The sequence below is a fragment of the Anomaloglossus baeobatrachus genome (assembly GCF_048569485.1).
Source record: "Anomaloglossus baeobatrachus isolate aAnoBae1 chromosome 5 unlocalized genomic scaffold, aAnoBae1.hap1 SUPER_5_unloc_6, whole genome shotgun sequence".
In the NCBI taxonomy this organism is placed as follows: Eukaryota; Metazoa; Chordata; class Amphibia; order Anura; family Aromobatidae; genus Anomaloglossus; species Anomaloglossus baeobatrachus.
In genome coordinates this window covers 689,444-705,102 of record NW_027441810.1, presented here as the reverse complement: position 1 = coordinate 705,102, position 15,659 = coordinate 689,444, and the positions used below count along the sequence as shown (strand labels likewise).

Below are 15,659 nucleotides of genomic sequence, written 5' to 3'. Positions count from 1 at the left end.
AATAGTCTGCTGCCGGTAAAACTGTAAAGAAGAAAAAAAAAATAAAAAAAAAAAAAAGCTTTCCGTTGTTTTGTACGATCCGTAGCATCCGTTGTGCCACTATATGCAACACATCCGTTGCATCCGTCACACAACGCAATGCTACGGAAGCCGTCCAACGCAAGTGTGAAACTAGCCTTAGCTATGAAGAAAAGTCAGAGAGAACTCCCTACACTTGGGTCTCAAAGAGAAACTGGCTCAAAAGCTGAAGGCTCATGTGCTGTGAGATCCTCTGCAGTAAATAGGAGCTGGAAAGAGAAATCATGCAAAATAGGGTCTTATCCAAATAAAATCAAAGGTGAAACATCTCAGAAAGGCTCAGCTTGTGTGGGTGTGCAAGTCTCAACCACCATAAAATGCCTGAGGCCACTGCGGAACCCACGTGGAGATACAAACAATGGAAAGAAGAAAAGGGTTAATCTCCTGCGCCGCCAAACCATTCCAAATGATGTAGATAAAATGTGATTTATTGATCAACGCGTTTCAAAGCCCTCAGAGGCTTCTTCATCAGGACAATCATATACAGGTAAAAGGCACATATATATATCGTCTAGTAAATGAGGGGGCGGGTGCTCACATTGATCAGAGAAAAAATAATCAAATGACATGTTACAGAAAAAATAACACAAATATGTTGTTAATAATTCTCATAAAACCACTGTAAAGAAATACAATGTGATAAACACCAAATAAATAGATAAATACAAATCAGTAGGGATCAGAACCCCAAAATAAAAAGGGAAAAAGGACGTGTATTTATCCATTAATAACCATAGGAGCCACCAGAGAAGATCGGTGTCATAATCCAAATCGCTTGTAATGAGTAACAACATTGTGAATACAAGAACAGAAATGACTGCAAACACAAATGTATAGTTCTTATAAATACACATATTAGCTGAAATCAGCCATTTAGCTCCAGCAACAGCTTCTTTTCTCATTCTCCTCACTCTAAACTTGTTAATAGTAAAAAAAAACAAAAAAACAAAAACCTATAGATTTGCTCAGGACATGAATATCTGATAAAAAAAATATTATAATAACTACTAATTAACATCACGTAAAATGTATCAACAAACATGAAGCAAAAATAAAAAGGGGAAAACACCGTGAGGAGAGTGTATGAGAACTCCCCATACTGTGAAGTCAGTCCCTTAGAGGTGGTATAGGACGCAATGAGCCCAGGACCAGTGTAGGGCTACACCCGGTCAGGAGGGTGATAAAGAAAACGAACCAACGCAATTAACCCCCAGTAGTCCCCAATTCAGATTGAAAGAAAAAACAACTCCAACATAGTAATAAAACCATCACAGCAGGAAACATTCTGGAGGAGGGAACCAAATAAAGGTAAGAGATACATAGACCCTGTGTAGACCCTGTGTATATATCCATCATTCATTCCATAAGTAGTAAGGCAGGATGATCATTGAATGCATCAAAACTGTTGTATTAATATTTAAAGGGGCAGCTTGTGGAGTGAGTTGTGCACACAATTGCGTGCATTTAAAAGGGATAAATCTCATATGATTATCTACTGATGAAGAGAATGCAAAATCATATACAATAAAACTAAAACAAATAGTAGTACCCACCCTCAACGAGACAGAATGGATACTATTAAGTCTAATAAAAGGTAATAGTATAAAAAATAAATAGTATCTATGTATTTATTAAATTGGTTGGTAAAAATATCCATATATCTAATAGTTTAATATCATGCAATGATTAATCATTAAAAAGTTAAACGATGTAACAATAGAATCCAGCATTCAGTCCAGGGCGGGGGAGGGACAAGAAACACTATTAGATTTCCACATGGAGAATAGATAATGGACTTACATATATTAACTAGTTAAAAATAATTATTTAAAAATATCCGTAACTTCATTCAGACCCAATGGATTCAAAGTCTTCAATTTATGGATCCAGAAAGTTTCCTTCCGATTCAAAGTCTGAATACGGTTAGGAGCTTCCACTGGGATTTGCTCATTTTGGGTGATCCTGAGCTTATTGTGAACCAGAGTACAATGCCTCGAGAGTCCATGGAGCAAAAACCCTTTGGCAATATTGTGCCTATGAGAATTAATCCTCCGATGCAGGGGTTGTGTCGTCCAACCTATATACTGTTTACTACATTCATAGTCTATCAGGTAGATCACAAAACTCGATTAGCAATTGAGGTGTTGTTTAATTGGATAACCCTAAAGATGTATCAACAGGCGAACAAAAAGTGTTCCTGTTGTGACAAATGGATTTGCAGCACATGCATTGCGGTGTCATACATTTGTACGATCCCCTTGTTCTGATAACCGGTCCACTCCTGTCACCCCCAACCTTTAACCTGCTGGGGGCCAAAAGATTGTGAAGTGTTGGTGCTCTTCTAAACGTAAGTGCAGGAAACCTGGGAAGCATTTTACCCAATATTGGGTCATTAGTCAAAATGCTCCAGCGTTTTTGTAGAATGTTCCTTATTTTTATGCTGTCAGAACAATATGTAGTGACAAAATTGGTACTGTGGGAATAATCACAATCAGACAGTTTTGTATGTAATTAAATCTCCCTGATTCAATTTGCTAGAATCAACAAAAGCTTACTTGATTAGCCTTTTGGGATATTGCTTGTCCAAAAACCTCTCAGAAAGGATCTTATGGTCATGTCACACACAACGACAGCGACGACGACGTCGCTGCTAAGTCACCATTTTCTGTGACGTAGCAGCGACTTTGCTAGCGATGTCGCTGTGTGTGACATCCAGCAACAACCTGGCTCCTGCTGTGAGGTTGCTGATTGTTGCTGAATGTCCTGGATCATTTTTTGGTTGTTGCTCTCCCGCTGTGAAGCACACATCGCTGTGTGTGACAGCGAGAAAGCAACGAACTGAATGTGCAGGGAGCCGGCTTCTGCGGACGCTGGTAACCAAGGTAAATATCGGGTAACCAAGCAAAGGCTTTTCTTGGTTACCCGATATTTACCTTGGTTACCAGCTTCCGCAGCTTCTTAAAGCCAGCTCCCTGCACATGTAGCCAAGGCACACATCGGGTAACTATAAGCAAATCGGTTTGCTTATTAATCCGATGTGTACTCTGGCTACGAGTGCAGGGAGCCAGCGCTAAGCGGTGTGTGCTGGTAACCAAGGTAAATATCGGGTAACCAAGTGAAGCACTTTGCTTGGTTGCCCGATATTTACCTTAGTTACCAAGCGCAGCATCGCTTCCACGCGTCGCTGCTGGCTGGGGGCTGGTTACTGGTGAGATCTGCCTGTTTGACAGCTCACCAGTGACCATGTAACGACGCAGCAGCGATCCTGATAAGGTCAGATCGTAGTCGTGATCGCTGCTGCGTCGCTACATGTGACCTAGGCTTTAGACTGCTTCACAAAATCAGCATGCAGGGTACAATTTTTTTTTATTCGCTTAAACTGATTGGATGGTATGTTGCGCATCCATTTATAGTAGTGCCCACTATTATAGTGAACATAACGGTTAGCATCGACCTTTTTAAAAAACGTCTTGGTCAGAATGCGATTCCCATTGTGAAAAATGGTAAGATCTAGGAAGTCTACACTAGTATTGCTCAAGATTGGTGAAAATGTTAGGCCCCAGTTGTTGTTATCTGTTGCAGACATGAAACTATTGATATTACTGGCAGAGTTGTCCCAAATAATAAAAAGGTCATCAATGTACCATTTATATAGCACAATGAGACCTGATAAATCATTGTTAAAGATAAAAATAAACTCGAAGGTGGCCATAAACAAATTTGTATACGTAGGTGCCACCTTCGAGTCCATTGCGGTCCCGAGTGTCTGTTGGTACATGTTATCAATGAATGTGAAGAAATTATTATTTAGAATGAATGACATGCCTTACAAAATAAAAAAATTCCGTATTGGAGGAATCCTGTCATCTGTTTCCAGAAAAAAATCAAAACATAATAAACCCAAATTGTGGGGAATATTAGAATAGAGACAGAGACATCCATGGAGATGAAAACAAAAGAATCTTTCCATGGAATGTCATTAACCAAGCCTATAAGTTGGGTAGAATCCCTTAGATAACTGTCCATTCTATTAACATGGGGGTGCATTATAAAGTCGATGTATGACGCTAAATTGGATGTTAAGGAACCGATCCCTGAGATTATCGGACGACCCGGGGGTTTGGATAAATCTTTGTGTATTGTTGGCAGATGGTAGAAAAATGCCATAGCAGGGTTAACTACTGTGAGGAATTTTTCTCGGTCTTAAAATATTAGAGGCAATGGCTCCTTTAATTATGTTGTTATATTGTAAAACGGCTAGTTGATAATCCTTTTGTGTCGCCCGCCGGTAATTTGTGGGATCAGATAGGATTCTGAAAGCCTGTGCTATATAGTCTGATTTATTCTGTAGGACATCTCCCCCCCCTTTATCCGCTGGTCTGATGATATTATTATTCCCTTTTAGAGAGCTTAATGCCCTCTTTTCAGATCTGGATAAGTTATAAGGAATATTTCCGCATTGGCTTTTTAACAGGTTGAAATCCTGAAGCACCATTTCACATAATGTGTGTAAATTGTGTCCTTTACTTTCCGTTGGATAAAAATTAGAGGTCCTTCTAAGGTCAGAGTGTAAGAATTGATCGGTGACCAAATCACCTAAAGGTGCACTATTGGATGTCGCCCTACCTGCCATAATGGTATAGTGTCTCTGCAGAGTCAATTTTCTAATAAATGTCTGTAGATCGGTAAATAAATCAAATTGTTTTATATTAAAAGTGGGACAAAAAGAAAGGCCCTTATTAAGTAAAGAAATTTCAGCAGTAGTAGGTGTATAATCTGAAAGATGAAATATATTATTTCTCTTATTTCAGCATCCAGCAGATAAACTTTTTTCCCTTTTTTGCTTTGTTTTGGCTCCAGCTCTGGTCCCTCTGTAACGCTTTTTCTTTTTACCGACTTTGGAGTTAGATAATTGATTATCACATTGTTCTGACCGGGGATGGCCTTGGGTAAAAAAAGCACTAATGTTGCAGCATAAGTGGAATTATCAATAGTGATAAGTTTATTATGATCAGGTAGTGTAGAGGATGAACCAGGGGTTGCAGTAAAATCCTATATATTATCATGAATGGTGAGATCAAGCAAATCAAATGAAGTATTGTTACATGTATTAGATACTAGAGGGTTAGTATATGTATCAGATGCCAGAGGGTTAAGGCCCAGTCACACACAACGACTTCCCAGCGATCCCGAAAAACGATGCGACCTGATAGGGATCGCAGGTAAGTCGCTGGGAGGTCGCAGGTGAGATGTCACACAGTCAGATCTTACCAGCGATGCAGGAACAATACAGGTCGCAGTAGCGACCTGTATAACGATCTCAGCAGTCACTGTGACCCTGTCACAGTGTCAAACACAGCGATGTGTCCTGCCCAGCAGGACATCGCCTTTGAAGAAAATGGCCTGGACCATTCTGTAACGACTAGAGATCTCACAGCAGGGGCCTGATCGCTGGTAGGTGTCACACATAACAAGATCGCTAACGGGATCGCTAATGCGTCACGGAAACCGTGACTCAGCTGCGATCTCGCTAGCGATCTCGTTATGTGTGACGGTACTTCTTTTAGATACAGAGTCAACTATTCCAATCTCCTCAAAGGAATTAGCTGCCATCAAAGAAACCAGAGATCTCTCTTTCCTCAATTTATCAACTTGCGTCTGAATTATAGCCAAATCCTGTTGTGTATCAGTGTTCAATTTGTCTGTATTGGTATCAAAAACCTTATTAACATCTAAGGACAGAGTATTTGCCCCCATAAGTGTTGTTCTAGTAGTTATAAGAGCAATAGAAGAAATGTGTACTTTAATAACCTCAATAGAAGAAGGAAGAGATGAGTATTTCTCAAGGACTGTAGGGGGGTAGTGGTCCATACAGGAGGGGTCGCTTGGACAATGTTTTGTGAACTATTGTCTCCAACACTGGCTAGCAGTGGAGAAGACACACTAGGATCAGCAGAATGTGATCTAATGCTACTGAATTGCTGAAACCTATATATCTTATATCTACTGTTGGTGAAACCCCTTGTGTGGTTAGAACCACTCACGGTGGAGCCTTTTCACACAGGCTTCTCCCCTATGTGAATTTTGTGATGTCTAACAAGGTCTGATTTCTGAATAAAACATTTTCCACACTCTGAACATGAAAATGGCTTGTCCCGTGTGTGAAATCTTTGATGCCCAACAAATTCTGATTTCCGAATAAAACATTTCCCACATTCTGAACATGAAAATGGCTTCTCCCATGTGTGAATTTTCTGATGCGAAACAAGGTTTGATTTCTGACTAAAACCTTTCCCACACTCTGAACATGAAAATGGTTTCTCCCCTGTGTGAGATCTTTGATGCATAACAAGTTCTGATTTCCAAATAAAACATTTCCCACATTCTGAACATGAAAATGGCTTCTCCCCTGTGTGAGATCTTTGATGCATAACAACATTTGATTTCTGGTTGAAACATTTCCCACACTCTGATCATGAAAATGGCTTCTCCCGTGTGTGAATTTTCTGATGTCTAACAAGGTCTGATTTCTGACTAAAACCTTTCCCACACTCTGAACATGAAAATGGTTTCTCACCTGTGTGAGATCTTTGATGCATAACAAGATTTGATTTCTGGTTGAAACATTTCCCACACTCTGAACATGAAAATGGCTTTTCACGTGTATGAATTTTCTGATGCAAAACAAGGTTTGATTTCTGACTAAAATCTTTCCCACACTCTGAACATGAAAATAGCTTCTCCCCTGTGTGAGATCTTTGATGCCTAACAAGATCTGATTTCTGGTTGAAACATTTCCCACATTCTGAACATGAAAATGGCTTCTCCCCTGTGTGAAATCTTTGATGCCGGACAAGTTCTGATTTCCAATTAAAACAATTCCCACACTCTGAACATGAAAATAGCTTCTTCCCAGTCTGATATTTTTGATAATCAATAAGGTTTGATTTTCGAGCAAAACATTTCTCACATTGAGGAGATGAAAACGGATTTTCATGTGTCTGAACTTTTTGAAGGTTAACAAGATGTGATTTCTTGGTAAAACATTTCCCACATTTTGAACATGAAAATGGTTTTTCCTTTGAATGAGCCATTTCATGTTCCACATCCCTTCCGTAAGTTTTCTTTTGCTGACAATTCTGTGATAAATCGGAACTTTGGACTTGTTTGAAAAGATCTGATGATAAAGCTTTCCGAAGAAGGACTGGAGGTATATCTGGGACAACAGCATGCTCTTCATATGTATCATGTGTGATACTTTCATCATCTGTTATAAATTCTGAAGATATAAGATTTCCATCTGAACTCCCAATACAGTCATCGGCTAAAAATAAACACAATGTTATTATTTTTTAAAGATATTATCTTGAAAGTACATTTACTTTTTTAAACAAGAACCTCATAAATTAAATTAGGAAATAATGTATTCTGATTGTGTTGTCCAATTTCGACATCTTAAGGCCACTTTACACGCTTCGTTTTATCTGACGATATGGCGTCGGGATTAAGCCTGTTTTACACGAGACGATAGATTGTGCAATAGCACAATCGATCGTACCCGTCCCCGTCGTTTTTGTGTCACGGGCAATTAGTTGCCCGTGGCGCACAAACTCGTTTAACCCCCGTCACACGTACTTACCTTCTGGACGACCTCGCTGTGGGCGACGAACGTCCACTTCCTGGAGTGGGAGGGACGTTCGGCGTCACAACAACGTCACACGGCAGCCGGCCAATAGAAGCGGAGGGGCGGAGATGAGCGGGATGTAAATATCCCGCCCACCTCTTTCCTTCCATTAAGCCGTCGGGTGCCGCGGGACGCAGGTATAGCTGCTGTTCATCGTTCCCGTGGTGTCACACGGAGCAACGTGTGATCCCACGGAAACGATTAACAACCGCCGCCATTTTAATTAAACAATTTTATGAAACCTAGCGACGAGTACACGACTCACGATTTGTGAGTGATACTGCGTCGCTCGGAGGTGTCACACGAGACGACGTCGTGCGGTATGCCGGATGTGCGTCACGAAAACCGTGACCCCAACGACACATCGCACAATCTATCGTCTCGTGTAAAGCCCGCTTTACAGTTTGTGACGCACTTTCGTCATCGTTAGCGACATCGTTGCGTGTGACACCTACGTGCAACTCCGAATGATTGCAAATAGGGTAAAAAAAAACGTTGATCGTTGACACATCATTCAGTTTCAAAATATTGTTTGTCGTTTGGAACGCAGTAGACATATTGCTACGTTTGACACCCTGCCAATGACGAATAACATCCACATGACCGCCTTGGTCAAACAATATATCGCTGAACGATGTAGCGTTGTTTGTGAGATGTGTACATGTGACCGCTACTAAACGACCTATGTTAGATCTCGGCAAATCATAACAACGATCTTGGGTGTCAAATCGCTAACGAGATCACTAGCGATGTCGTTGTGTGTATAGCAGCCTTAAGAGTTACATCTTTGTTAATGTAGATCTCCCATTCTTAGCACCAGTTCTCTGGAATGTGCTACAGTAAATAATCTGATTGATTGTCACAATGTGTTTGCAGGATAAGGAGGGACAGGAGGCTCCTATACTGTCCCTCACCCTAGGGGACCCTAAGCTATTCCTAACCTGTGGATTACCCCTGATGATGGAGATGCCAGAGTCCCATACCTTACTATTCTCCTGACCAGATCAAATCTGTTATCCCCCTGGGGAGGGAAGGGGCAGTAGTATGATGGAAACACAGATTAAAACAGACAGGACATATTGCAAACTCACAAAAATAAACAGTGAGAGACTAAAGAGAAAAGCAAGAGCAGGAAGGCAGCGATAAAAAGAGAACAACAACAGCTCACAGCAATAATGCACAACAACTATCTGTAAGTCTGGATCACAACACCTCACCAGATAGTATAGGTAAATTATAGCTGGCATTAATGAAACAGCCCAGCCAGCATATACAGAAGGGGAGCAAATGATACTTTCTCCTCTACAGCATGTGATCAAAGACATTAACAAGAAGCCTACCAGAGAATAACTCTTGCTAGATTGCCCAAACTTGTGGTTCAACGCCTGTGTCTCCCTACACTGCTCATGGACTTGAGAGCAGTTAACATGTTGAGTACTAGAATCTATAATTTCCACAGATCCTGACACCACTATGACAGTTGGCAAAACCTGCAAAAATCTCCTTGTAACATTGATCCACAGCATAGACAATTTAAAGAGATTTTTTTCGAAGACTAATATACACCGTGTGCAGAATTATTAGTCAAATTGTATTTTAGAGGTTTTTTTATTATTGATCAACAACTATGTTTTCAATCAACTCAAAAGACTCAAATATGAAAGCTTAATATTTTTGGAAGTTGGAGTGGTTTTTTTTAGATTTGGCTATCTTAGGAGGATATCTGTTTGTGCAGGTAACTATTACTGTGCAGAATTATTAGACAACTTAATAAAAACCAAATCTATTCCCATCTCACTTGTTTATTTTCACAAGGTAAACCAATAACAAATAATATAACTGCACAAAATTTAGAAATAAACATTTCTGACATGCAAAAACAAAACCCAAAAATATTAGTGACCAATTTAGCCACCTTTCTTATGATGACACTCAACAGCCTACCATCCATAGATTTTGTCAGTTGCTTGATCTGTTTTCGATCAACAGTGCGTGCAGCAGTCACCACAGCCTCCAGACACTGTTCTGAGAGGTGTACCATTTTCCCTCCCTGTAGATCTCACATTTTATGAGGGACCACAGGTTCTCTATGGGGTTCAGATCAGGTGAACAAAGTGGCCATGTTATTATTTTTTCATCTTTTAGACCTTTACTGGCAAGCCACACCGTGGAGTAGTTTGATGCATGTGATGGAGCATTGTACTGCATGAAAATCATGTTTTTCTTGAAAAGATACCGACTTAATCCTGTACCTCTGCTTGAAGAAGTTGTCTTCCAGAAACTGGCAGTAGGTCTGGGAGTTGAACTTCACTCCATCCTCAACCCAAAAAGGTCCCACAAGTTCATCTTTGATGATACCAGCCCATACCAGTACCCCACCTCCACCTTGCTGGCATCTGAGTCGGAGTGGAGCTCTCTCCCCTTTACTTATCCAGCCTCTGGCCCATCAAGAGTCACTCTTATTTCATCAGTCCATAAAACCTTTGAAAAATCAGTCTGAAGATATTTCCCAGTCTTGACGTTTTATCTTATGCTTCTTGTTCAAAAGTGGTTGTTTTTCAGCATTCCATACCTTGGCCATGTCCCTGAGTATGGCACACCTTGTGCTTTTTGATACTCCAGTAACGCTGCAGCTCTGAAATATGGCCAAACTGGTGGCAAATGGCATCATGGCAGCTTCATGCTCGATTTTCCTCAATTCATGGGCAGTTATTTTGCGCCTTTTTTGCCCAACACGCTCCTTGCGACCTTGTTAGCTATTTGCCATGAAACACTTGATTGTTCGGTGATCGCACTTCAAAAGTTTGGCAATTTCAAGACTGCTGCATCCCTCTGCAAGACATCTCACAATTTTGGACATTTCAGAGCCCGTCAAATCTCTCTTCTGACCCATTTTGCCAAAGGAAAGGAAGTTGCAGAATAAGTAAGCACACATTATATAGGGTGTTGATGTCATTACACCAGACCCCTCCTCATTACAGAGATGCACATCACCTGATTTACTTAACTGGTAGTTGGCTCTCAACCTATACAGCTTGGAGTAGGACAACGTGTATAAAAAGTATCATGTGATCAAAATACTCATTTGCCTAATAATTCTGCACACAGTGTAATAGTTACAGACAGATGCCGGATATTTAATAGGGACTGGACTGTAAAATTGAATGCCTATCCTTAAGCGGGCTTTACACGCTACGATATTGCTAGCGATATCATACGCACAAGCACCCGCCCCTGTCGTGCATGCGATTTCGTGTGATCGCTGCCGCAGCGAACATTATCGCTACGGCAGCGTCACACGCAATTATCTGGTCGGCGTCGTCGCTGTGACTGCTGAACAATCCCTCCCTCAAGGGGGAGGGATGTTCGGCATCACAGTGACGTCACCGCGACGTCACTAAGCGGACGGCCAATCAAAGCGGAGGGGCAGAGATGAGTGGGACGTGACATCCCGCCTACCTCCTTCCTTCCGCATTGCGGCCGGCGGCAGGTAAGGAGACGTTCCTCGCTCCTGCGGTGTCACACACAGCGAAGTGTGCTGCCGCACGAGCGACGAACCACATCGATAATCAACCATTACCGATTTTTGGTTTTGGGACGACCTCTCCATGGTGAACGATTTTCACCATTTTTGAGGTTGCTTAAGGTCGCTGGTAAGTGTCACACGCTGCGATATCGTTAATGACGCCATATGTGCGTCACTAGCAACGTGACCCAGACGATAAAACATTAACGATATCGTAGCGTGTAAAGCCCCCTTTAGGCTTTGTAACCAAAAGCAGTAGCTTAACACCCTTCTTCTGGTCAGCCTACAAAAGTCGCACAATTCCAATTTGCTCTCCCTTTCCCCTAATGCCAGCCTGTGTCCTGTTCTTTAGACTCCTGCAATTAAGAGACCTTTGGTTACATCATGTCACATGACTTTGGTCATTAAAGGTTTTTAAACAATCAACATTAGAATACAACTGATGGGGACCCTAAGAGAGTGGAGTTCTTGAGAAATTGCGCAGTTTGACTCCTCCCGCCGCTGGCCCTGACTGTAACTAGGGTTTTTATGAGTAGGGCTTATATTTCAAGCATTCCCCAAAAATCCCATAAAATCATGCTATGGCTTATTTTGGGTTTTGTTTTTTTTTTCGGGGAAACGGTATTCATGAACCCTCTGCAGGTCTTTAAGTTGCCTTCATAACAACATAGAAAAGGCACTAGAAACAAACAGCAGAAGAAGCAGAAGCAAAGAAAATACAGCTGAAAAACCCAGAGCAGAAAGCCTAAAAATGTAACCACAAATTAGTGCAGAAAGTACATGAGTAGATATCTCTTACTGGATAGATCTGGAGGAAACACATCCTGAGGAACATCGGGATCTTCTTGTTTACAGTCCTGTGGGAGAAGAGGACGAGGACATCTCTCTGGTGTTGTCCTCTTACTGGATAGAACTGGAGGAGACACATACAGGGACTGAATTCATTCCTTACATACAGATAATTATAGGCCGTGTGTATTTAGTCCTGTCTATTACCTGGTGATGTGAGGGGCTGGGGAACCTCCATCATGACGTCCTTGTACAGATCTTTGTGTCCTTCTAAATACTCCCACTCCTCCATGGAGAAATAGACGGTGACATCCTGACACCTTATAGGAACCTAACACACACAATGATACCGTCACCCCCGGTCCCTTCATAGCGTTACTGTATAATGTCCCAGCATTCCCAGCAGTGTCACCTCTCCAGTCAGCAGCTCAATCATCTTGTAGGTGAGTTCTAGGATCTTCTGGTCATTGATGTCCTCATGTATCGGGGGGTGAGGTGGAGGCCCCGTGATTGGGCTCAGGGGTCTTCCCCATTCCTCAGACACAGGGGCCTGACAGCGCTCACTAGAGGTCTTCTTCACTACTGTGTAATCCTGGTTATGGAGAGACACAGTAATAAATCTCACTCCAGACATTTCCAGAGTCCTCACCTCTCCAGTTCTGTCTGTTATTCCCATAGATAAGAATGATGTAATGTGACGTCATCAGAATCTCTCACCTCTCCAGTAAGCCGGAAGAGGATCTCTAGGGTGAGGTGTAATATCCTCTCCGCCATCTTGTCCCTGTCCATATCCATCCTTCACGGGGAAATCAGGAGAATTCTCTTCTATAGAGCGATTGTTCTCCCCCAGCATCTAATGTGTATGGAGCCTGAGGCCAGTAATGGGGAATCTCCACACACCTCCACCTGCAGAGCCGCACACTAGATATATAATACCCTGCACCTACCTCCACCTGCAGAGCCGCACACTAGATATATAATACCCTGCACCTACCTCCACCTGCAGAGCCGCACACTAGATATATAATACCCTGCACCTACCTCCACCTGCAGAGCCGCACACTAGATATATAATACCCTGCACCTACCTCCACCTGCAGAGCCGCACACTAGATATATAATACCCTGCACCTACCTCCACCTGCAGAGCCGCACACTAGATATATAATACCCTGCACCTACCTCCACCTGCAGAGCCGCACACTAGATATATAATAACCTGCACCTACCTCCACCTGCAGAGCCGCACACTAGATATATAATACCCTGCACCTACCTCCACCTGCAGAGCCGCACACAGATATATAATAACCTGCACCTACCTCCTCCTGCAGAGCCGCACACTAGATATATAATACCCTGCACCTACCTCCTCCTGCAGAGCCGCACACAGATATATAATACCCTGCACCTACCTCCACCTGCAGAGCCGCACACTAGATATATAATACCCTGCACCTACCTCCACCTGCAGAGCCGCACACTAGATATATAATACCCTGCACCTACCTCCACCTGCAGAGCCGCACACTAGATATATAATACCCTGCACCTACCTCCACCTGCAGAGCCGCACACCAGATATATAATACCCTGCACCTACCTCCACCTGCAGAGCCGCACACTAGATATATAATACCCTGCACCTACCTCCACCTGCAGAGCCGCACACTAGATATATAATACCCTGCACCTACCTCCACCTGCAGAGCCGCACACTAGATATATAATAACCTGCACCTACCTCCTCCTGCAGAGCCGCACACCAGATATATAATAACCTGCACCTACCTCCACCTGCAGAGCCGCACACTAGATATATAATAACCTGCACCTACCTCCACCTGCAGAGCCGCACACTGGATATATAATACCCTGCACCTACCTCCACCTGCAGAGCCGCACACTAGATATATAATACCCTGCACCTACCTCCACCTGCAGAGCCGCACACTAGATATATAATACCCTGCACCTACCTCCACCTGCAGAGCCGCACACTAGATATATAATACCCTGCACCTACCTCCTCCTGCAGAGCCGCACACTAGATATATAATACCCTGCACCTACCTCCACCTGCAGAGCCGCACACAGATATATAATACCCTGCACCTACCTCCACCTGCAGAGCCGCACACTAGATATATAATACCCTGCACCTACCTCCACCTGCAGAGCCGCACACTAGATATATAATACCCTGCACCTACCTCCACCTGCAGAGCCGCACACTAGATATATAATACCCTGCACCTACCTCCACCTGCAGAGCCGCACACTAGATATATAATAACCTGCACCTACCTCCACCTGCAGAGCCGCACACTAGATATATAATACCCTGCACCTACCTCCACCTGCAGAGCCGCACACTAGATATATAATACCCTGCACCTACCTCCACCTGCAGAGCCGCACACTAGATATATAATAACCTGCACCTACCTCCACCTGCAGAGCCGCACACTAGATATATAATACCCTGCACCTACCTCCACCTGCAGAGCCGCACACTAGATATATAATACCCTGCACCTACCTCCACCTGCAGAGCCGCACACTAGATATATAATACCCTGCACCTACCTCCACCTGCAGAGCCGCACACTAGATATATAATACCCTGCACCTGCCTCCACCTGCAGAGCCGCACACTAGATATATAATACCCTGCACCTACCTCCACCTGCAGAGCCGCACACTAGATATATAATACCCTGCACCTACCTCCACCTGCAGAGCCGCACACTAGATATATAATACCCTGCACCTACCTCCTCCTGCAGAGCCGCACACTAGATATATAATACCCTGCACCTACCTCCACCTGCAGAGCCGCACACTAGATATATAATACCCTGCACCTACCTCCACCTGCAGAGCCGCACACTAGATATATAATACCCTGCACCTACCTCCTCCTGCAGAGCCGCACACTAGATATATAATACCCTGCACCTACCTCCACCTGCAGAGCCGCACACTAGATATATAATAACCTGCACCTACCTCCACCTGCAGAGCCGCACACTAGATATATAATAACCTGCACCTACCTCCACCTGCAGAGCCGCACACTAGATATATAATACCCTGCACCTACCTCCACCTGCAGAGCCGCACACTAGATATATAATACCCTGCACCTACCTCCACCTGCAGAGCCGCACACTAGATATATAATACCCTGCACCTACCTCCACCTGCAGAGCCGCACACTAGATATATAATAACCTGCACCTACCTCCTCCTGCAGAGCCGCACACTAGATATATAATACCCTGCACCTACCTCCACCTGCAGAGCCGCACACTAGATATATAATACCCTGCACCTACCTCCACCTGCAGAGCCGCACACTAGATATATAATACCCTGCACCTACCTCCACCTGCAGAGCCGCACACTAGATATATAATACCCTGCACCTACCTCCACCTGCAGAGCCGCACACTAGATATATAATAACCTGCACCTACCTCCACCTGCAGAGCCGCACACTAGATATATAATACCCTGCACCTACCTCCACCTGCAGAGCCGCACACTAGATATATAATACCCTGCACCTACCTCCAC

General features: G+C 43.2%; 1 protein-coding gene across 1 annotated transcript in view; it reads right to left on the bottom strand.

The window, feature by feature from the left end:
- LOC142259295 (uncharacterized) overlaps positions 1 to 15,659 on the bottom strand; it is a 145,108-nt gene that overhangs the window by 47,805 nt on the left and 81,644 nt on the right. The window contains 3 exon segments of the mRNA XM_075331769.1: positions 5,650 to 5,845; positions 6,139 to 7,402; positions 12,088 to 12,178. Coding sequence (XP_075187884.1) covers positions 5,650 to 5,845; positions 6,139 to 7,402; positions 12,088 to 12,178 — 1,551 coding nt within the window.